Genomic DNA, 25,075 nt, shown 5'->3' on the forward strand with positions numbered 1-25,075 from the left:
AGCGAGTAGAGACAATACTATGCAACTTAGGTAACCAAACAGAACATGAATTTTGATTTGGGAACTTTTGCAATTCAAGGAAGGTGAAGTGCACCTGGTCGAAAAGGGACCCCCCCAGCTTGGTGCAAATGTGTGAACGATGGAGGGAGGGGGGATGGAGGGAGCGGGGTGGGGCCTCGCAGAAGGGGAGGTGCAAGAGTGTTCAGTTTTGTGTGATTAGAAAGTTGGCAACCCTATGCTGAAGAAATGTATGAATAATTTTAAATAATTCAAATTAAAATATTTCTCATTAGTTTGGTTTGGTTTTATCATGATCTCTTTATTTCTTCCACACACACACTCTTAGCCATTGCTTATAGCAACTACTGTATTGAAATCCTATCACTGAATCTTAGTAGCCAGAGAAGGAAAGGAATCACCTATCCATCTGCTACTGCAAGATTGTCCTTCAAGTTTACTTTCTAGTGACCTGTCCAAATCCACAGTCAAATAGGTTTTACCACTAGGATATTTTTTTTAATTCATCCAATTTTTTTCTTTTTATCATCCCATTAGAGTTAAGCTCTCTTGTGCCACATTAATAGGCAGGAACCTCAACAGTTTTCTCCACAATGATGTCCTGCAATCCCTATTACTCCTCAAAGACAGGTACTGCATTTGCCTTTAGAAACTCTAATCTCTCCTTCATTTAAAGTTTGCTTTTTTCTAAGCTTCCCCAGAAGAAAAAAATAAAAAACTTACTAGAGCCTTGTACTTTTTGACCCCACATGCAATACTAAGCACTGTACCACGACACTGTGAAGCCTGAATGGCAGCATACATAAATGGCATTTCGTTATTCTTTGATATGCTATTGATTTTACACAGTTGTATTACATTTTAGAAATTTAACTGCAAACATGTAATTTTTTGAAATAAGGACTGAAAGAGGAGAATTCTCATAATATGTGGTATGCCAACACTGGCTGGTTCACACAGCTCCCCCATGGGGGGAAAAGGAAAGGACACAAATACAATTTTTAGATGCTCCCCTAGGTTTCTTTAATTTAACGGCTGACAGCAAGTAGACATTATGACATTTCTTGGTTGAGCTGTCTTTAATATATCTAAGTTGCTTACCATCATGGCGTCCAACTGCTGATATGGACATTATGGGCACTTGATCAATGGTATATTACCAAAATTTATGTTTGTGGAGTATCAGAGACAGGCATAGCTGAGGCATAGCTTCTCTGCAAATGCACAAGCTCTCCGCAAATGTAGAAGTGATGTTGGTAGCAAAGGTGACTGTTTTGATGATCTATACAAAAGTCTGAAGACATCAGAGTGCAGACTATCAAAGTGCTACAAACTTTGTACTTGTAGTGGATTCTGCACTGGTTCCAGACTTGCCAATTTCCACCAGGGCAGAAGCGGCCTTTCATCTTTGATAGTTCAGGAACTTGCATTTCTGTCAGACAACAGCCTAACCAAGGTGATCCATGTTTCTGTATCTTCCAGCTTAGACTATTGCAATTCACTGTATTCGGGGCTGAATGAAAATGCCTAAGTTGATGCAGCATGCTGCAAAAGCAACAAAGCCCAAGGCAAACATGACAGCTGTGCTTTGTGAAATCCAACACTATCATTCACTTCAGAACAGACTGCAACATGCTGTCCCTAATCTAAAATGCCCTTAACAGATTGGGACCTGCATAATTTAGACTGTTTTTCCACACAGGGACAATGCCATTGAAGGCCTAGACTCTCTTGTGACGCCGGCTACAAAAGTGCCATGCGAACGCCTGTTCTCACTTTCAGGTGATATTGTAAATAAGAAACAGGCAGCATTATCTCCCCTAAATGTAAACAAATGCATTTGTCTTAGCAATTGGCTGAACAAGAAGTAGGACTGAGTGGACTTGTAGGCTCTAAAGTTTTACAATGTTTTGTTTTTGAGTGCAGTTATGTAACAAAAAAAATCTACATTTGTAAATTGCACTTACACGTTAGAGAGATTGCACTACAGTACTTGTATGAGGTGAATTGAAAAATACTATTTCTTTTTAGAAATTTTACAGTGCAAATCTTTGTAATAAAAATAATAATATAAAGTGAGCACTGTACACTGTACTCTGTGTTGCAATAGAAATCAATATATTTGAAAATGTAGAAAAACATTTATTAAAATTCAATTGGTATTCCATTGTTTAGCTGTGCGATTAGTCGCAAATAATTTTTTAAATCATGATTAATTTTTTTTAGTTAATCGTGTGAGTTAACTGCGATTAATTGACAGCACTAAATTAAACAAATCTTAACATATACATTCACCTGTGGGAACAGAAAGTACATATTTGTTCTGGACACTTGTGTCTTCATAATCTTGTCAGTTCTTATATGCCAAGTCAGTGCCCTATAAATACCTTAGACAGACACTAAAGGGAGTTGTATATCTGTTGAGCCCAATCCTGCAAAGTGCTGACTTCCTCACTTCCCAATGACTCAGGTGGGAGGGAGGCACTTAACACATTATAGCAGGTGCAGCACCCCTTTGCTGGATTAAGCACAGTGGGAATGCACCTCTACCACTCCTTATCGCTCCTTTCCAGTATTTACTCAGTTTTCCATCCAAAACAAGATTGTGCTACTTGGGGCAAGCTGAACAAACACTTCATAAATCAAATTTGTCTGGTTCCTGCTTGGTATGTGTTACCTGTACCATATAAAATGCAATTGTGCTTTGATGGATTTAAGTGAAGTAATTACATATTTTCCAAAAAAGTACCAAGTGAATTAAGTGGTGTCTGGATTACTTCTTAAATAAACCAACGTGCTGTAATATTCCTTTTTTCACTCAGAAAGAGTGTTAGATGTTTTGTATGGGACATAATGTTTCTTTAGTTGTGTCCTCTCTGCTTCCACACTCACACCCACTCAGTATGCGTTGCCTTGATACTGCCTTTCCCAATCAGTGACCGAGGCACAATGGTACACTGAGTTCTTCATAGTCCATTTACCTTGACATTTTGATAATCATCTTTGGCAATAACAATTGATGTGTTTATAGATGCATGCTCTTGTATTTATTTAATTACTTTACAGTCACTAGAAGAACATACCTTATGGCAGATGTGGCAAACACCTGCCCATTTGATCCTACACTCAGAACAATAATTGAGGCTATCACAACAATAAGATCTGTTAAAAAAAACACACAGAACATTAGATTTATGCACTTAAACAGTCATTGAACAACAGATGAAAAAAGCAAACAAAAACCAAATGACTTTAGTTGAGTTTTGTCGGAACTGTGAGTTAACATAGTGGAGTTTCACATCTGGAAAACTAGGATGAAAATCTGGTTTAGGCTAAGTGAAAACATGTTTGGTAATCACATCAAAATTCCCTATTATTTCCACTTCAGAAAATGAGCACCTTCATCCCATTTCCTTTCCCCATACACACACTAAAAGAACATTATAAAGGGTGGAAACTCAAGCACTCAACAGTTATGAAATGCCAGAATTCAGGTTGCCTGTGATACCTTAATTTGACTCCATTGTGCTGTATGCATTATGATGCAGTCTTTAATTACATGATTACATTCTATTTTTCCCCAGAACTCCTACCTCATTCAGTGCACAGGATGGATGGTGTTCAATGTATGTTGTTTCCTCACCGTTATTCAATGTGTGGCCCATGCCTTATTCACTGCACACTATTTAAACCCTACTCTTAGGCGCAATTTTTATTTCCTCCTCAAGGTCCTTACTATGGCACTGACCATTATAGTTTTGGAATGCTTCACAATTATTAAATTTATTTCCACAGCACCCCTGTGAGATGAAGGGGTTTTATCCCCATTTTACAGACAGGGAACTAAGGCACAAAGAGATTAAGGTCAAAAGATTTACCTATTTGGGTGCCCAATTTGGGACACCTAGGACCTGATGTTTCATTAGCATTATATCACACTTAATACGTTCAAAGAATAGCTCTCCCATTGACTTCAGTCACACTTCTGAGTCCTCAGCACTTCTGCACATAAGACCCATCAGTCTCAAAGCAGGCACCCAGAAACTGAGACATACTCAAGTAATTAACATACATGAAAAAGTTTGCTTCACGTGACTTGCCCAGCATCACATAGGAAGTATGTGGCACAGTCAAGGGTATAATTCAATTCCCCAATGGTAGAATTCAACTGCCTTTACGATGGAAGATCCCTGCCTCATTCACTACTCATCTTCCAACTTTTGCAACAAATAAGGCAAGAGTCCTACAGACAGTCTCCTTCACTACACAGCTCTGCTTCATCCCTAGAGCAGGTCCCTCCTGTGCACTTCCTGTCCTTCTGGGGAGGACACTGGTTGTCAACTTGTCCGGTCTATGCTCTGGCACCAGTTCAGCACACTGAGCCCACCCCACAGGAACCCTAGCCAGACTCCAGAAGAAGTTCCTGGAGTTTTTCTGGCCAGTCTGCACTGGGTCTCTGTGGGTGTCCTGAGCCTCCCCTTATGGGAAGGCAGAGCAGATCTGCTCTGCATCCACAGGCAGGCCCACAGCTCCTGCATTCAGGCCCTGCAGTGACAGTGCAGGTAGTCATGCACGGAGCATTTTGGTGCACACCTTCCTCCATCATCTCCAATATGCCAAGCAGCTCTTATCTCCCAAGACCTCTCTGAGCTACCCGTCTTTTACTGGGACCTCCTCAGGGCCTGGAAGCATCTAGTGTCAGTGGCCAGGTCCGTAGCAGCCACTGTGGAGGAGGCCCTCCTTGCAGAACCCCTGCTACACAACCCCATCTCCATGTGCAGGTGAGGGAGTCCCCCTTTGATACACTGGAAGTTAGTCCTGGCTGGTACCATCAGACTCTGAGATGTCCTGGATTACGATCAGAGGGATTACAGGGCTCTGCCATTGCATGGAGCTGCCCACCCTGCACGTACCCTGTTGTGTGCTCCAAGAGGCGAGGGCAGCCTTGTCTCCTGCTTCTCTCGTTTTCCTCAAGTGGATCCTGAGGAAGGGTGCGCTCCACCCACTGCTGACCCTCTGGAACTTATCATCAACCCCTCTGCCCCATAAACCTCCTTGGCCACACCCACCATGCCACCAGAAACGTCTGCACAACATCTAGCCAGTCTATCTTAAACCATGCCTCATGAACATCTCTCTATGCTCATCCTCCTCAACATCCATTTCCTCACCCCATACTACCAAGGGGGGGGACAAGTGGCAGGACCTCCTATGAATAGGCCTATGAACTGAATAAGGCAGAGGTGCTGTGGAAAAAAACAGTACGCAATCATCTAATTAAAGACTATCATGATGCATATCCACAAGGGGGACAAATTAAGGTTGCACAACCAACCTTTATTCTGGCATTTCCCAACTTTTGAATGTTTGACTTTGAAACCTTAGTGCTCTTTGAAGATGGGATTTGTGTGCGTGTACTTTCTTAAGTTTTTAAAAAAGCAAACTGAAAACACAAATTCCATCAAGTGGCATCATATAGTGCACCCATATGGGACATCAGTAGGACTAAAATGTTTAGCTCCACCACACAGACCTCTGCTACTTGAGCTAGTAAGGTAACTGATAGCAGTAGTAAGTAGTCATCTTTTATGTGGACTGACACAGAAGAGAGCTGAGACACTTTGCCAGTGGGTTTCACAGATATTTGCTGACAGTAGAGGAATGTTTAGACTCAGGAATCTTGGGTTCAACTCCAGGCTCTGGAGAGGAGTGTGTCTAGTGGGTACAGACCTTTCTATCCATTCCCCACAATCTTGACTCCTCCTTCCCCATCCCCAGCAACCTGTCCCTGTCTCAATCTTTTCTCTTCTTCAGCCATGGTTCCTCATCCCAGTCCCTGTCTCCTTTCCCACCTCTCATCCTGGCTCTTCAGAGATGTCTTCCCTCTTCCCACATTTTTTCCTGCCCCACCGATTCCCTGTCAGTCCCAATCTGCCAACCCCGGTCTCCCTACCCAACCAGTCTCAGCCCCCTCTGCTCCCTACAGCTGCCAGTTCCAGTCTTTGCTCACCCTAAATCCCAGTCTCTCTCTCAGCCATCCTCCCCAGCCTCCAGTTCCCACTTCCCCCACCATGTCCCAATCTATTCCCTTCCCCCTTGCCCAGATCTTGTCCTCTCAGTATATGAATATTGCAACTTCCTCCCCCATGCTGCCTGGGCACCAGCATGGGGTGAGCTGAGAGAGAGGGGAGATGGGTTCCCTGCTTTCAGTTCTGGGGCACAGGCAGAGGCTCAGGCCCAGACCCAGACCCAGCTTGCACCAGCCCACAGCTGCAAATGTAGGCAAAGTTTTGCTTAGTCTCCTGCAGCCCTGGGCTTGAGCATGCCCAGTGAGGACTGAATCTTGGGGAATTTAACTGCAAAGCTTTAGCAAAGGTGGAACCAAATTTGCGTGGATTTTCAATAGAATGGCAAAAGGCCTATCCATCACACAAAGATCACGATTATATCAAATTTCAAGTTGTTGCTCCAAACTATGGTGTTGCTAGAGCTCAAAAAAGGAAAGGTTTGCATAGGTTAACATTCTGGTACACAATCTATTCTTCTCAACCTCATTTTTGGAAAAGGCTCAAACCATTTGCGGTGAAATTTTATAGAAAAAAAAAAGTATTAGCCTGAGGCAGACACCTACCATGTAAAATTTCAACCCAAATAGTTAATGTTTAGCCAAGTTTTCAGCAATTGCAAGCAGGGTGTTATAATGGGAAGTATTGGGCAACCGTGCCTTTGATATTGGACCAAAAGTCACCCAACTATTTCTTTACTGGGATCTTGGAGACCTCTAGTATGTCAAAAATCAGAAAAAAAAACCCCACATGGAATGCATGTAAAACTGACTTTACTAATAAGGTATACAACTAATCAAGTTAAAGCTTTCCTAGATTTGAAAGTACACTAAGTATTACTTGTGTTTGGGTCTAACTAACCCCATGATCAAACATACTTTTAAGAAGCTACATGCTATGCTGGTGTCAGGGTCTAACTGACCCCACGTTTAGACAAAACAAGATAGCAACAGCAACAATATAAGAGGCCGGGGCAGGCACGAGGGGGGGGGCAATCAGGGGCATGCATCCCCCATAATCATTGGGGGACACAGAACTCCTCCAGCCTCAGGGCTGGGGCAGGGGAAAGCAAGCTCCTGCCGGAGCCGGGGACAGGGGACGGAGGGAAGGAAAAGTGAGATCCTGCCGGGGGGGGGGGGGGGGAGGCACAGAACGTGGCCCCCTAAAAGGGTCAAAGTTAAATGTCTGTGCACGCCCCTGTAAGAGGCACAAACAGCAAAATGGCAGTAAATAGCCTACTACTTTGAACAAATGGGGCAAATAAGTGACATATGTTCTGAATGTACAATTTCACATTTTGCACATTTTAGAGGTGTTTTTCTGTCTCATTCTCTGGAACAGATGTAACATCTTGCCTGTTTCTTAGGCTCTGGACCAGTACCTAGCACACTAATCACTATTCCCCTAGAAACCGGAGGCAGGCTGCAATGTTGCTTTCGTGCACCAGTGGTTTCTTCATTTTTATACCCAGGTCCCTGAAAAACATCCATCTCTTACTTAAGGATTTATTAAGCCAGGGGCAATTCAACAAAATCCAAACAATATATGCATTCAGACACGCAATGTCCAAAATGTTCGCAAAAACTACCATCAGCCAGTGTTTGCCTATCCATTTTGAAATGGATGAGGATACCATCACACGTGTCCTTTTGTTTCATTATAAAAATAAACGATATCTGGTTTTGCTTCAGCCCCAGAGGTAGAAACATCTGAGTGCATAGATGACAACAGTAATACCGCTTTCCTCTTTTGGGGTACATAACTCACAAGGGTCATATTTTCCTGGAAACCAAACTGGAGTGATCAGGTTTTGCCAGTTGGGAAGGAACTGAGCAGGAATTTCAGGCTTGTTCCTTCTCATTGTGCCAGCCAAAAGTTAGTTTTTTTGGGCAGCAAGCCCCTTGCAAGTCTAACACTGGTGAAAAAAATTGTTCCTTGTTGCCTTTAAAACTTGTGCCCATTTGTTAACCATGTTTCTTGCCAGATTTCTTGCTGCTGCTGCATTCCCCTCTCTGCCAGCGTATATGTCAGCATTTAAAACATACAAAGCTGTGAAGTCACAGCATAGCAGAATTTAATGCTAGACCTGGCTGATTTTGAAGGCATATAATGCCTGGAAGGACAGCAACCATGTTAAGCCACCAGCTGTTTGTCAATGGTGACACTCTCATAGGGAACCAAACACCTGGGCAGAATACCAACAAACAAATTCCATAGCTCTGAATGGTTGGAAATTGATGGAGTGACAGTAACTCTGAATACCAGTCTTCCATGGTCATTTGACCACCACCCCTCTCATATACATCTATAAACACCTGCTAATATATGCAGTCCCAAGTAGGCACGAAGTTTCTCTTAAGTATTGGCTGCCAAGTACTCCCAAACCACTCAGCCCCATACTTGTTAAAATACTGGAGAAGAAGATCTAGCATAGCTTGAGTCAAGAGGAAGTTGCAAGCAGGGGAATAAAATGTCCTTGGATGCACAATATGGAGTGCATGGTCAATCCTGGAGCACAAGCAGGATGTTTCTGGAGGGAGGATTTGCTGGCATCTGTGCTATCTTTCCCCATTTTTCAGCTTTGTTCTTGGAGAGGTAAAAGTCTGCAGGCAGATCCTGACTTTTACTGCCCAGCAGTAGTGCTGGAGTCACTTTCCTCAGTGATTTCATCTTCCAATGCTTCCATGCCACCACCCCGTACTGCAACAGCAAGCTCTTGGTCAGCGTCATCACCACTGGACTGCCCAGTATCAGAATCATCCATTTCCACCGCGAACATTCTCAGGAGCCCTTGTCGAGACCTGGCTCCTCTTGCCCTCTTGTCTCACCCCCAGGAGAAACACACAGCCAATGGAGCTTTCAAACACAGCTACTGCCATTGATGGTAACAGGGCAAGAGAAGTTAAACTGGAACTGCTTCTGTGAATAGCGAGTCTTTGCCCAACAGTAGCAAGCCTTTTCCCCATCTACAGCATCTGTCAAGTGAGGGCTTTCCAGGAAATCTATCTGACAATTGTGGCTTCCCCAGAAACTCTTCCTCGCATGTCAATTTGACAGCATCATCTTCCAAGAAACTCAATTTGCTGGACCACTGTGATGATACACGAGACAAATGTTAACTGGGGTCTCAGACCCTCCCCCAAGGTCTTTTGGGGGCATTTTTTTGAAAAACAAAACCCACTGAAATGATGATGATAAAGACAATGCTGAAAGATTCATATGATCACATCTTAACTGCTGCCTCAAAGTAAAAAAAAAAAAAAAACACATCAGTCTGAAAGAAAAAATATCAGTCGCCTGCATAAATAATTTGTGGTCTAATTAACACCAAAACTCTGAGTGACTTTTTTCTACACTAAAACCTCAACAGGCATGCAGACAAAATCCATGCTAACAGGTTGTCCTCATTATAATTTGAGAATATTTGAAGAATGAGGTGGCAATGGTTTGACTATCAGTTAAAAAAAATTGTATGTGTTTCGAGATCCCCAAAGACCTTGGAAGTGTAGTACTTTCATTTTCCCCATTGACTAACACAGAGAGGTCGAACTGATCCCATTACCTTTTTTTAGACACTTTTTTCCTACTAAAACCCATGATGATAGGATAATAAAACCAGTGCAGAAAGATTGACTTCAGCCTAGTTTGAGAATACTTAATGTCTGAACAGGAACAGGTTTGGAACAAAAAAATTATTTATATTTTTGTGTGTGTTGGGGTCAGATAGATCCCAAAACAGTGAGACGACAGCTGGTGCTACCAAACCTGACTATAATGTATATGCCTTTATTACTATTATACATATATAAACACACACACACACACACTCTCATATATGCATAGTGTGGTGCATTATAAAAGATTCATCAGCAGTTATATCAATATATATACTACATAAGTGTAGAGATGATAGCCCTGTGATAAAACTGCAGAGCTATATGATCAACTTATTTATCTCACAGCTTTGAAAACCCTGCCTTCTAGTCCATCCTCCTTGGGGCTTATTGTACTATTTCAAATCCTTCAGCAGCTTCAAACAGCTACCATTTATATCTAAAAATCAGCTTGCTAGGCAAGTATTTCTTATTTATACACATAGGCAGAGCACATAGTAATACCTACAGTCAAGATTGCTTAAGTATTTCCATTCTTAACTCAACAATTTGATTTCTAATTTTCTAATATCTTTACATTTGGTCTACAACTTTCAATAGCTGGTGATTTTGAGCAAACTCAATTCACCCATTTTTCAAGTACAAAAAGCAAAAAAAATTCCATTTTAATAAAAACTTTGAATTGTTTTTAGCAGCTCTAGTAGTTTATGGTATGACGTTTATGGTCTGGAGATAGCTCTTAGGCTGGATATATGCTTTTTAGTGGTCCAGTGAAAATCTGTCTGTAAGGACTTAAAATAAACAGCCTGCATGCACATACTTTGAGTTCTGACTTACAATAATGTGGTTTTCACTAACATTCGCTCAGTGTTTTATTGGCACGGCACTGGTAGGCTTATATAAGTTGACTGGAATTTCACATTCAATGTGCAGGTGCTCCTTCAGAGCCCTGTCTCATTCCATAACAAACTTTGAAGGTGCATATGAATATATTCCATATAGGCCCATTGCTAAAGGCAGACAATATGGGATAATAATGCACACACAACACCCTTGAACATATACCTGCCTAATATTTATTTCAAAGCATAAACTCCCAAGCTCCCAGGGAATGACCATTACTTACAAAAATTCATCTGTAGTGACATTTCTGTAATGCAGCAAAAGGATAGCATGTGTCAGCAAAAGGATAGTGTGTGACCTTGCAATCCCTCATGTTATCTTCGCCTGTGCCCACTATTTATCTTTTACAAAAAGCCTAATTATAACCATTCAGGATGGGAATTTTCAAAAGCATTGAGTGTTGACTCAACACTGCTCCTGCTGAAGCCAATGATAAACCCATATCCATTTCTCTTAGGCATGTTTAAGGCTCCTATCACCGTAGTATCTGAGCGCCTTATAATTTTGAATGTATTTATTTTTAGTGCCTTGTGAGGCAGGGGACGTCTATTTTCCCCATTTTGGGAATGGGAAACTAAGGCACAAAGAGATTAATGATTTGCCCAAGGTCATGCAGGGTGTTAATGGTGGAGCAAAGACCTGAACCTAAGTCCCAAGATGGCTCCCTAACAACTAGGCCATCCTCACTCTCACCTCCCACTGATTTCTACATAGGCAGAGTTAGACCTAGGGTGACCAGATCACCCAAGTCAAATATCGGGACGCGGGGGGGAGAGTGACGTGTGGGGGGGGGCGTAGCAGGGAGGGGGGGCCAAAAAAAAAAAAAAAAAAAACACCTTCCTCCGCAAGCGCTGGAGGGAGGCCCGGGAGACTCAGGGGAAGCGAGACTCAGGGGAAGCGCGGGGCCGGGGTGAGTGAGAGTCCGGCCTGGTCCCGAGCAGGCAGGACTCAGTTGGGTGGTAGGGAGAGGAGGGGGGCGGCCCGCGGGGCCAGGCGGTGGCTGTTCCCACCCCCAGGCAGCGGGACTCGGGAGCAGCCGCTGCTGCAGCTCCCACTGCCGCGGGGGGAGGAAGCGGCCATGGCGCTTGGCGGCTGAGGATCTGGCGCCCCCGAACCCCCCGAGCCGGGGCCTGCTGCGGGGACCCAGTAGCGCGCACGCTGCGCCCAGCCCAGCCCCTGGCCAGTCGCGTCTGGGCTGCTGCCCAGCTGGTGCTATCGCGCGGCGGCCCCGGAGTGGGGGCAGCATGCCCCACCCCCGTCCCGCAGGGGAACGAACGGGGCTGGGCTGCCGATGCCTCCACCCCGGGGCCGCCGCGCGATAGCACCAGCTGGGCAGCAGCCCAGACGCTGGCCAGGGGCTGGGCGCTGGGTCCCTGCAGCAGGCCCCGGCCCGGGGGGTTCGGGGGCGCCAGAGCCGCGGCCGCCGAGCGCCATGGCCGCTTCCTCCCCCCGCGGCAGTGGGAGCTGCAGCAGCGGCTGCTCCCGAGTCCCGCTGCCCGGGGGGGAGAACAGCCGCCGCCTGGCCCCGCGGGCCGCCCCCCTCCTCTCCCAACCACCCAACTGGGTCCTGCCTGCTGGGGACCAGGCCGGACTCTCACTCACCCCGGCCCCGCGCTTCCTCTGAGTCTCCCGGGCCTCCCTCCAGCGCTTGCGGAGGCGGGAGGAATGGTGAGCCCGGGGAAGAGGCGGGGATTCGGGGAGGGAGCCAATCGGGGGAGGAGGGGGGCGGGGGCGGGGGGCGCAAGTACTTCCGGGCTCCAGGCTCCGGCGCATTTCCTTGTTTGTCCAGTGTCCCGACCAAACGTCGGTCGGGACGCGGGACAAACAAGGAAATATCGGGACAGTCCCGATAAAATCGGGACGTCTGGTCACCCTAGTTAGACCAGCACTAGTGGCTTTGGAAAATTCCACCTCAACAATGAAAACTTCAGGTCTTCCAATACAAGGTTGAAACTATTGTACTTTTAAGTTTTATCAAAAATAAAAATAAAAAATAAATTGTCTCCTCCAGTCCTAACTTTTTCTCCCTGTAGTTTTCCTTCCTTCCCCCACCACCTCTCACTTCAGTATTATATTCATCTTGCCCCTTTCATGTTGTTCACTCTCCTCCTCTCTCCCCTTTGGCACACCCAGCTTCTTCTCCCCAACTCCCCCCAGGCTTTTGTTCTTTTGAAAATGCTTCTTCATCAACATATTCTATCCAGCATCTCCAAAAAAACAAACCAAAGAAAAGCTTTGACAAAACTAAAGTAAAGGAGAGAAAAAGAGGAAAACAAAGGAGGGGGAAGAGTAGCAACTGAGGGTATCTGCCAATTTTAACTCTTTTCTATAAACAGCACTGAATTCAGAAGCAGTGAGCAGATTTAGGATATAAAGTTATTAGTGGCCCTGGCAATGAAGGTCCCTTCTCTTTCATAAGCTTCTAAATCCTCACATCTATAACAAAACAACAACAACAAAAGAAAAATGAGAAAATTAAGGGTGCATCTGCACAGCAATTAAACACCTGGGCCTGGCCCATATCAGCTGACCCGGGCTCACGGCGCTAAAAATTGCTGTGTACATGGTTTGGGTTCCAACTGGAACCAAGGCTTTGGGAACCCCCTGGCCTTGCGGGGTCCCCAGAGCCCAGGCTCCAGCCCTAGCCTGAACACCTACAACACAAATGTATAGCCACACAGACAAGCCTAGCAATAGGGCTAGTACGCCGTTTCTTCTACAACATAACAGCAACAGCTGTACTTCCAAATGTAGTTTCCCAATGAGCCTTCATTCCCACAAGAATAAAACAGTATTTGCAACTCTTTTTACATGACCTCCCACATCTCTATACTTCGACGTTCTGAAGCGCCCTAACAAAAATGTTGCAACCCGGTGCTCATGATTTACACTTAGCATTTAAAGTGCACCATATGATCTCTAATGCTATACAAACACTAATTGCTACTGTAGTATGCATAGGCGCCAATTTCTGCTCACACCGGTGGGTGCTTGACTCCCGTCTGCCCCCAGCCCCGCCCCGACTCCATCTGGCACGTAAATAACTTGCAACGCCAGCTACAACAGTGCCATGTAAACATCTGTTCTCACTTTCAGGTGACATTGTAAACAAGAAACAGACAGCATGATCTCCTGCAAATGTAAACAAACTTGTTTGTCTTAGTGACTGGCTGAACAAGAAGTAGGACTGAGCGGACTTCTAGACTCTAAAGTTTTACATTGTTTTGTTTTTGAATGCAGTTATTTTTTTTGTAAATAATTCTACATTTGTAAGTTGCACTTTCACAAAAAGAGATTGCACTACAGTACTTGTATAAGGTGAATTGAAAAATACTATTTCTTTTGTTTTTTTACAGTGCAAATACTAGTAATCAAAAATATAAAGTGAGCACTGTACACTTTATTCTGTGTTGTAATTGAAATCAATATATTTAAAAATGTAGAAAACATTCAAAAATATAAATAAATGGTATTCTATTAACAGTGTGAGTAATCATGTGATTAATCGCAATTCATTTTTTTAATCACTTGAGATCCCTAACAGCTATACATTTTGTGCATTCCTGCTTCTGTTTGTTTTGCATGCAATGAAACTTCCCCCAGGATTTGAAAGTTGTACATTATTTTCCCCTATTGTTAATTATGCATATTAAGCTCCTCAGCAGACTACTTGGTTTGCTGAGTTTTCACCCCGCCCCTGTTATCCCCAGCAGGTGACGCTGCTCTCTGTCTTCCCTACCCTCCAGAGAGGGACTGTGTCGTTCAGATTTTCCTTCTTCAGCTAGGATTTCCTGTAGGCAAGGGCCCACTACATACTATTATTTCATGATATGCAATATTACTGCTTATTAGTTGTACCATGGTAGTGCCTAGAGACCCGATTGTACTAGGCACATTTCTAAAACATAATAAGACTGTAAACTTTTCAAGGCAAGGACAATTTAGATAGCAAAGACAGACACCGGGAAGCACAGACAGCTTGCCCAAGGCCCACACACAGGTCAGTGCTAAGAATCAAGGATACAGCTCAGGTCTCCAGTATGCTCTTTGGTAAGAACTTTATATTTGCACTTTAAAAAGGATACTAACAGAACAGTCTAAAAACAATATAAATCTTACCAATAATTGATATAGGCTTTCTGGCAAAACGTAGTCTTCCCTTAAAGCCAACATATTTACTTCTGCAACCAGCAGACCATAGCCGCACCAAATATTCAGCACCAAAAAACACCACCAGAACAATTTCCTGTTGGAATTAAAAGAAAAAAAGAAATGTGATTAACGTTAAAAATTAGCCCACAATTTGCATTTTCCATTCCTCTCCTGTGACTTGTCAAGCCACCTCCTGAAAACCAAAAAAGCCAACAGTAACAAGATTGTGTTTTATTTCTTTTTCAGAGGGCAAATTTTAAAAAATGGAGTATGCTGCCAGCAAACTATTTGTGGAGTAAGGTACTAGTCAGCATGTATAAGTTGTTTAAATAGAAAACTCAGAGCTAAGGGTTATTCTCCTAATCCCTCTAGGCAACACCATAGTAGTGGACTTGGAGAGAAGTCGCAGTAAGTTTCTTCCTCTGTTTATTTACTGTTCCTAAAAGTTGAAAATAAAAGGATGAAAAATGGAAAACAGATTTATTCATAAGATTAACAAAAATATGAGCTAAGAAACATAAGGATTTTGAAGACAAGGGGTGGACTACATGAACATAACAGAAGTCCAGACATTAACTTTGGTATACACAGGAAAATATAATACATCAAAAATGTATTAGTAATCTAATCTTATTATTTTTTAATCTACATTTACTCTATGTTTAATGAAAATTCTGACACTAGCTTGTAATCAAAAATTAGTTCACCCAAGAAAGAGCCCATGGGGAATTATTTCTGTGCTTTGAGACAAAAGTAGATTTGGTGAGGACAACAATTTGAATTTAGGTTACTGAAGAGTTCTCTGCTTCCTTCCTGTTTTCCTTTACCATGTCAGTACATTAGAACAACTAGAACACAAACTGCCAGGATGCCTGCCAGCTGAAACTGTACCCAGTTGACTCAGACATACATTTACTATACAACTTCCTGTTCCAGAATGAGCTTTGGAAAATGTTTACATTTTCACTAAAATATGTCTGAAATCCATTTTAGGAATTGCAAGGTACCAATACACTTACATCACATCCCAATTTTCATTAAATACTGATAGTTATCTGTCCTGGTACTTGGAGCTCTGAATGGCACAGTAGAGATCAAGCATTTTGAGACTAGGCATGAAACAAGTACTTCAGATAAAGTATTAACTGAACTAATACTCAAACTCCAACCCAACTTTTGGTGTTTGACACAGATAGGTTACCATGCCTCCTTCACTTCCTGGCTTTGGCTGGAATGAAAAGCCAAAGGAGCAAACACAAGAAATCTTTCTGCTGTTCTTGTGTTATTTCTATCCTAACTAAAAAACAAGGATTAGTAGAAATCTGACAAAATGTGCAGTACAATTTGCTGACAAAGAAGGCTGGAAGATAACATTCAAAATTATGATGCCGACCTGTTTTATTCAAGACAATGTTTTCCAAAATATTATATGAAATGTTCTCCTGGGCTTCCATAGAGAATCAATTACTCCATTTAAGTTTGGTACTCTTGGTTCTAATCACACAGGTCAATAAAAGCAAAGAATCTCAAGTTCTTTAAGGAATGTGATTCTGAAATTTAAGGGAACTTGCAAAATTCTACTTATGAGTCAAGTTTTCATTTTTTTAATAAACTTAACAACTAATGTTCACACAGAGAGAGAGAGAGAGAGAGCTCTATATGCATACAAAGCTATGCAAAAATGCAGAATCAGAGTTTACGAACGTGAAACCTCTTTTAGAATCCAAAATTGTACAATTCTCCCATCAACTCGCATCTAATTACACATTCACTGAAAGGAATGTGGTCTGTTTTGTGAATAGATTCATGGATTCCAAGGTTAAAAGGAACTATAGTGAACATCTAGTCTGATCCTGTATAACACAAGCCATAGAACATCCCCAAAATAATTCCTTGGGCATATCTTTTAGAAAAACAGCCAATCTTGATTTAAAAATCATCAGTGATGGAGAATCCACCATGACCTCCGGTAAATTGCTCCAGTGATTAGTTACTCACTTTAAAATTGATGCCATATTTCCAGGCTGGATTTGTCTAGCTTCAACTTGCATTCATTGAATTGTGTTATACCTTTCTTTGCTAGATTGAAGAGTGCATCATCAAATATTTGTTCCCCACAAAGGTACTTAGAGATAAATAAAATTTATAAATTAATGGAGATATCCTATCTCCTAGAACTGGAAGGGACCTTGAAAGGTCATCAAGTCCAGCCCCCTGCCTTCACTAGCAGGACCAAGTACCAGATCCCTAAGTGGCCCCCTCAAGGATTGAACTCACAACCTTAGGTTTAACAGGCCAATGCTCAAACCACTGAGCTATCCCTCCCCCCTAATTAATCAAGTCACCCCTAATCTTCTCTTTGTTAAACTAAATAGACCCATGGAACTCAAATCTATCACTATGAAGCATGTTTTCTAATCCTTCAGTCATTCTCAGTTCAGTGAAGAACCATCTCCAATTTATCAACATCTTTCTTGAATTATGGACACCATTACTGGACACAGTATTCCCCCAATGGTCACACCAGACTACATACATAAGTAAAATAAACTCTCTACTCCTACTCAAGATTCCCCCGTTGATCCATCCAAGGACTGCTCCATTCCTTTTGGCCACAGTGTTGCACTGGCAGCTCATGTTCAACTGATTATCCACCACAACCCCCAAATCTTTTTCAGAGTCACGGCTTCCCAGCATAGAGTCCCCTATCCTGTATGTATGGTCTACATTCTTTGTTCCTAGATGTACATATTTACATTTAACCATATTAAAAACATATATTGTTTGCTTCTACCAGTTTACCAAGCCATCTACAGCGCTTTGTATTTGTCACCTGTTCTCTTCATTATTTACCACTCCCCCAATTTCTGTGTCATTTACAGACTTTCAGCGATGATTTTAGGTTTTCTTCCAAGTATTTAATAAAAAAAATGTTAAATAGTGTAGGGCCAAGAACCAATCCCAGTGGGACCCCACTAGAATCAGGAATTTCCCAATTCCTCAACTACATGTTGAGACCTATCAGTTAGCCAGCTTTTAATCCATTGACTGTGTGCCATGTTAATTTTATAACTTTTCAAAATATCATGGAGTACCAACTCAAGTTTTGCATTTGATGTGTTACTTTTACATTACATGCCAGCTAATATCACATACTAGAATGCCCACTATTACTAAATAATTAAGAGCAATAGGATAACCACTGTGTTAAAGCAAGTGCATCTTGGCAACCTTCCTTCAAGTGAAGAGGGTTGAATACAGATTCTTGCAGAAACTACCAATGCTGTCCCTACTACCAGTCAGATGTGTTCTCTTGAGTATAATGGGAATGCATCCTACTTCTCTAACCCCACAGGCTGAGCTGGTGGGGTAGTAGGAGCAGTCTCAACTCAGAGAGCATTTAGGAACAGCCGCATTCCCCATCTTCACACCTGGAATGGGATTCATCTCTCTGAACAATGCCGATTCATCTTTAAAATTCCACATAATCAAAGTATTTTAGAGGATGAAAGGTGAGTAAAAGAGGGATTATGCAAGCCTACTAATTATAATTAGTTGTTAACTTTGGAATCAGACCCCCAGGATAAGGATTGTCATAGCAACTTATAACAAGAAAAGATGTGCCATATAATGGCAACATAAAAGTATGTCTTTTCCCTCCCAACCCCCACGAAGATGTAGGCTTTTCTGACTCAAACGTAAAGGATATCATTAACACCAGTGCAAGAATTATTGACCGGAACAGTGAGGTAGAATTGCTGTGTCCAGTTACACTAAATATTTGCTAGCAGAGAAAACACTATGTACAAGAGAAATGCTGAGAAAACAAAGGATTTATAGTTTTGAGATTTTTCCCTGATGGGAAAAATGTGGCAATATCACCATGCAGGCCTTTTTCTGGGAAACAGAGAGCATATCTAGCAAAGCAAAAACTCCTAAAGACAGATCCCTCAAACTGATCAATTAATCTCTGTCCTCTCCTTTAGCTTACTACTTCATTGTTTGTATGCGATATATTTGCTAATTCAAATAGAACAGGGTTCTCAAATTTGCTAGAAGAGATTTCAGAAGTTTGACAGCTCTTTACTCACTTTCAAGAACTGATAGAATCATCAGAATTTACATTAGTTTTGTCCTGTCTGCTTGCTTACTGCTCTCTGCTGAAGTCAGTATCAACACTTACAATAACTACAAGTCTGTCTCATTTTGTTTTGGAAACCAAAATTATAGTATGTCCTAGACACTTTCTCAAGACAAAGGATGTTCTAATTAATTGTATATAAAATATATAGTTTTCTCAATTCTTAAATAATTCTCTAACCTATTTGTGTCAAGCATACCCAGAAAAAAAATCAAAATACATTAAAACATTCATGCTCTAGCACTATACAACATATTTAAAAGATCATGAATATGCTGATATGAGGATAGAATGAAAGGGAAAGACAAAGGCAAATAGCTTCCAAAGGTTTACAGTCCAAAACTCAGTCAAATTAGAAACTTTTGAGGAAGGGTCACCAACTTTTATGATATACTAGGTTTGATATACTCCTTGCAGCAGTAAGTAAGATGTACATCATGTAAATAAAGGCATGTAAATGAAATTTATAGCTCAGAATTCACAATACCTCCCAATATGGTTAAAGATACACTGCACCAGAGAAGCAGCTGAACGGAATGAATGCAGCTGGAGTGATTAAAGTGCACACATGAAAAAGGAAAGTATTTTCTCAGCTGCAGCTGTGTTTTAGGTGGAGAGTATATACAAGGCTCTCTTCACTCTTTTTACTGGCATATTTAGGTGCTTGGGTAAAAGGAGGAAGCAGGATGGCTAAATGAATAGCGTGCTCATGAAGATTCAATCAAGGAATGTCAGCTCAAAACAAAGAAGCCTCAGAAGCAAGCATAGTGGTTTAATAGTCCCAATGTTTGCACACGTGTGCTTATGTCCGAAATTTAATCTGATAACCTGTCTTCAAGGTTTTCTTGTCCTTAGAGTTGAAAATGTCAAGTTAACAACCTGCTTAATTTAAATGACTACTCAAAGGCAATGAAAGTCAACCAGCACTGAACATGTGCACTTCTCATCCTAAATCTCACTGTTATAAGCAATAGAGATTAAATCTGAAGCTAGCTGGCTGAAGATATGTAAAACATGGAAGAAAGAGCCATGCAGATTTTCTGTATCTCCTACGCTATCAGCTCATTTTGCTTTGAATAACATGGAGTTGTTTTATATATGATTGATATGTTTAATAGAAAAGATTGACATAATCTACATTTAACAGATCCATTGCAAAGAAACAGCACTGACTAAATATTTTAGAGCACTTGTGACATATCCAGAATTTGCTGATGTCACACCAGGAGTAATTGTCTGGTCCTCTAGTTTATCAACACATTCTATTTACTATAGAAGATGGAATTTTAATCATCTGGCTAATCAGAGAAGTGACAACTCTATACTCTGCTCCACTGTCCAGACATGTTGCCATTGAAGTCTGGAATTCATCCGTGAGGGTGTTGCAAAGAAAGTTTTAGCTCCTTAAATACACTTAGGTGGATGAGACACTGTCTAGAGTACAGCTGAATACATTCTGACCTACTGTGAATATAGCAGTACTTAAAACACAACAAGGGCTGTAAGATACCCTGAAGAGCAACCTTAAAATCCAACTTGAAAGAAACCATGAATTTGGTCAAGCTACTATTGTCCAGAGATAGAAGTCCTTTATTTATTCATAGACCCAGGCAGCAGTGCAAAATTCCTCAAGTTAACCAACCTACATGCCTCAATCCTACCTCTAGCTGGAACGGAAAGGGTATAGTCTTGCTTTTCAGTGGCCTCTATCCAAAGTGAATACCCCCTTCTAAATTATAAATAATCATATCCTGTTTCTTAATCTCTCCATTTGAGAGGCTCAGAGCAGTGTGGGTTTCAGTTTTTTCTGCTCTTTTTTCCCCACCTCTCATTCCCAACTAAATAAAAAAAAAGAAAAAACAGTCTCCTGGGCCAAATCTTGTGGTCTTAAAGCAAGCAAACTCCCTCTGATTTGAATGGGAGTTAACTAGTTAACGTCATAATTTGGTCCTTTGTTAATAACTCTCCTAGTAACATTTTCTATTTCACAGTGGTTGTTTTCTGTTTGAGCGAATTGTAGTACACATTGCAATCAGCCTATAGAGTAAATTCTGTTCTGTACTAAATCCATGTGTTTGATGACCATTCCATGTCCATAAAGGCAGTGGCTGCTAAACAACCAACATAGGGCAAGACTTGAGTTAGTGGACTGGATCCACAAAGCTGAGAGGAACTTGCTATACCATATTTTCCCAAGTTGTCTGATGCATTAGAAAAAAAAACTATTTTAAGGTTTATTTTCTAATACTCTCCTAAAAGGCCAACTTAAAATGCAGCCACACAGATACAAGAACCTCTGTCTGGTGATTTTTTTTCTACCTACACCACAAAAGTTGTAGTGAAAGTTAAAAATAAGTTAAAAAGACAATAGAATGAATGTATCTTATTTAGATTTATCCTACATAAAGAGTGCAAACATAACTTGTCTGCCAATAGGATCTCTTCTCCAGCATAAGAGAAATAACATGTTTTTCCTGTGGGCAGGTTCACCTGTCCATTTCTAAAAGGCATGGACATCTAGTTAACACCCTTATTCAACTGAAATACCTTCCATAAAGTAGCACTCCAGATTATGGAAGCTATCCTATATGCCTTACTCCGGCAAAACGGTAAGGACTGCAGGATAAGACCCCATGAATTCAGTGTGCTAGACAACCCACATCTCTCTATTGCATGCATCATGCCCTGGGGTCAGAAAAATGTAGCTAGACACTGATTTGGAGACACATTGATGAAAGCAAATACAACAAGGGGTCCTTGTGGCACCTTAGAGACCAACAAATTTATTTGGGCATAAACTTTCATGGGCTATAACCCGCAGATGTATGGACTGAAAAATACAGTAGGCAAGGTATAACTATACAGCACATGAAAAGATAGGAGTTTCCTTACCAAGTGGGGGGTCAGTGTTAATGAGGCCAATTCAATCAGGGTGGATGTGGCCCATTTCCATCTTTTCATGTGCTGTATATTTAGAGAGAGGGCTGGGGCTGCAAGCTAAAAGCTAGGCTGACTGGGGAAGCAGCCACAGCTGGGCCACGCCCCAATCAGACCTCAGCTGGCCCTGATAAAAGGGCCAGGAGCTAGACACTCTCCCTCTAGCTTCAGAGGGAGAAGGACCTAGCTGCCTGGGAGCTGAGGGGGGCAGGCAATAGAGCAGGGCTGGGGAAAGGCGAGAGGAGCTGGGGAGCTCCCGCCTGGCAACTCCCCAGGCTGCAGGCCGTGTGCAAGGCCAAACCAGGTACTGGAGTTGCAGAGGCACGAGGTCCAAACCCCCCTTTGCCAATGATGAATGGCTTGTACACTGCAGTCTGCCCCAGTGAGTGGGGGCTAACTGGAGACTGGCAGTAGCCATAGACTGAGGCGAGGTGGGGATAGGGATACCCAGGGGGCAGCACCCAAGGTAAAGGGGCACCAGGGTCTGGGAAGGACACGGAGGCCAGCAGAGGGTGCTCCAAGGCTGAAAAAGCTAATTCCCTGGACGACCAGCAGGAGGCGCCATGCCAGTGAGTCGTCAGCATGTTACACTGCCTACTGTATTTTCACTCCATGCATCCGATGAAGTGGGTTATAGCCCAAGAAAGCTTATGCCCAAATAAATTTGTTAGTCTCTAAGGTGCCACAGGGACTCCTCGTTGGTTTTGCTGATACAGACTAACACGGCTACCCCTCTGAAACCTAATTAATGAAAGCAGAATATTAAACACCCCAATTGCTGCTTTTTGGAATTTATTCCTGAAAAGGCGGCATTCAGAAAATTCAGATTGCACCATTAAACACATAAAATGCAGGAAGTGACAGTCCAAAGGTTGCACTTGACCTCATTAGCACAGATTCATAATGACAGGGTTATCTAGCTGCAGTCATGTGAGTGGGTGAGGGTCGCTGAGAAAAAGGGAGAAGAGGCAGAGTAGCACTCAGTACTGGAGAATGCTGCATCACATGTCTCTAACTGGAGAAAAGCTGTAAGAAATCAATGATTTAGAGAAAAATATTGTAAAATATAAAATCTATAATGTGGAACTACTGCACCAGACATCACAGTCCCACACTCCTCAAACTGTCCACAGCAGGGACCCCACCTCTGCAAACCTTAGAAAAATGTTGCCTTTGAAGCTCTGAAGCCTCAAGTTATATACTGGCTCTAGCAAAATTTAGACAAACTCTTCGAATAAAATTTCTATCATATAAACTTAAACATGACACAAGTTTAGCAACAAAATAGTGTTTGTTGCTATTCTTTGTTGTGAAAGAATAGCAACAAACACTGCAAAGGGGGTGGGTGGTCATGGAAAGAATAGTTTAGAGCTTTGGAAATAAAATTTAGACTGTTCAGTTTCTTATGCACCCTTCCTCATCATTTCACTTATATACTGTTATAGATTTTGTTGCCGCTATGAGACTAAGTTTACTAGTTAGAACTATTCTTTATGTTTGTAGCATTGGGCAGCAATGAATAGGGATAAAAGAGGTGAGAGGAGCACCTAAAACACAACAGATGAAGAGGGGATGATAAAAAAGCCTGGAGAGATGGGAATGGTTAAAAGGCTGATGGAAGAGGTTAGAAGTAGGTCAGCAAAGTAAGATGGCATGGTGAAAGGCAGCCAAAATTTGACAGAACTGGCAACCATGTATGAAGAAGATCAAAAGGTGGAACGATCAATTACATGTCTAAAACAAACAAAGCAACACTGAATGTTGAGTATAGTAAGAAAAAAGTCAAACAATGAGTTACTGTCTATACAACTAAAATCATATAAGCATCTAGTATCCAAGTGACAAGAGAACACAATGCCAGGAAGGCTGAGACAAGTAAACATAATGAGACTATTAAGTATCTGAGTGACTCAAAATCTCTAATGTATTTATTCTCACAATACCCAGTGAGGTAGTGAAGTACTATTATCCCCATTTACAAATGGTAAACAGGCACAGAGAGGCTAAATGACTTGCCAAGGATCACACAGTCTGTGGCAGAGCAGAAAACTGAACCCGGTCTTCCACAGCCCAAAGTAGCACCCTAACCATGGAATGATCCTTCCTCTCTAGATGCAGGAGACCGGGGTGTGATGCTGCTGCTCTGCAGTGTCCATGAAATCCACTAGGGACATTGCTATAGCTAATCAAGTTTATGTGGACGATGCTGAAATACTACAGGGGGGGGGAAAAAAAACGTTCCTAAAAATAGATGTTAACCTTTAGATTGAAAACAAACCGTAAATTTAAGTTCAAAAAGAGTTATTACAGAGTAAGATAGGAGTAAAATATGAAGGTCTCTTGATCATGAATAGAGGGGTCCCCCCACTCCAAAGCCCCCAGTAAAAGTTGTTTACAAACATTTGGAAGTGAGGTCATAGGGCCCAGCTTAGCATATGAACGTAGCAAGGATTTTGAAGTCCAGCTGCCCATTTCAAACTAGAATGCTATCAGTGAAGAAAAAAAATGTATTTCCTATTCCCATTTTAATTCAAACCACTATAGCATTAAACAGATGGCATATTACTAAAATTCATTTTTAAAAACATTGAACAAATATGCTTGTGGATGCAAATATTTATCTATCTCCTCTGAGCCAACAATTCTGTTTGTTTATTCAAAGATTTCAATGTCAATACAAAATGAAACTAGATATTCCTTTATTACATCAGGGGTTTTTAAAATGATGATGTATGTCCATTGTAAATAACAATGGTGACCTCTTCTGGTAGAAATATATATGAAAATAGACACTTGGTTCCCAGCAGCCAAAACATTCAAGAGATTAACACTCAGAGTGGGATTCTTTGAAAATTAAACTGGGTCCATTTAACATCTTATAGTTGTATAATATCACATCCATAAGGATCTCAATGCAATTTATAGTTTACATAAACTATTAGAATACAGAGATCTCTCTACTCCCCTCTTCTTTCTCTGCCCTTCAAATGAAACACAGAGTAGTTTATTACATAACACCCCTACACAGAGGAAATGAATGAAGATGAAAATGAAGGGGGTCGGCAGAACTTAGAATATGGATGGTATTATGCTTCCCATACTCAAAAAGAATAAAATGCGTATTCTGATTGTAGAGCACTTATTTCCAGTTAAGGAAAAACAATAAATGCAGGTCCTGATCCTGCAAGCTATTCTGCACTGGCTGAGTCCCACACCCACACAGAGTCCCACTGCAGCCAGAGAAG

The 25,075-nt window shown here is 41.8% G+C and overlaps 1 protein-coding gene across 1 annotated transcript in view; it reads right to left on the minus strand.

The window, feature by feature from the left end:
• The window catches only part of LOC101933868 (potassium voltage-gated channel subfamily KQT member 1-like), a 730,845-nt gene that overhangs the window by 632,773 nt on the left and 72,997 nt on the right, over positions 1-25,075 (minus strand). Inside the window, exons 5-6 of the mRNA XM_065584152.1 lie at positions 14,720-14,846; positions 3,102-3,180 (exon numbers count right to left, since the gene is read on the minus strand). Of these exons, the coding sequence (XP_065440224.1) occupies positions 3,102-3,180; positions 14,720-14,846 (206 nt within the window). The remainder of the gene's footprint in view (positions 1-3,101; positions 3,181-14,719; positions 14,847-25,075) is intronic.

Source organism: Chrysemys picta, chromosome 1, assembly GCF_011386835.1.
Source record: "Chrysemys picta bellii isolate R12L10 chromosome 1, ASM1138683v2, whole genome shotgun sequence".
NCBI lineage: Eukaryota > Metazoa > Chordata > Testudines > Emydidae > Chrysemys > Chrysemys picta.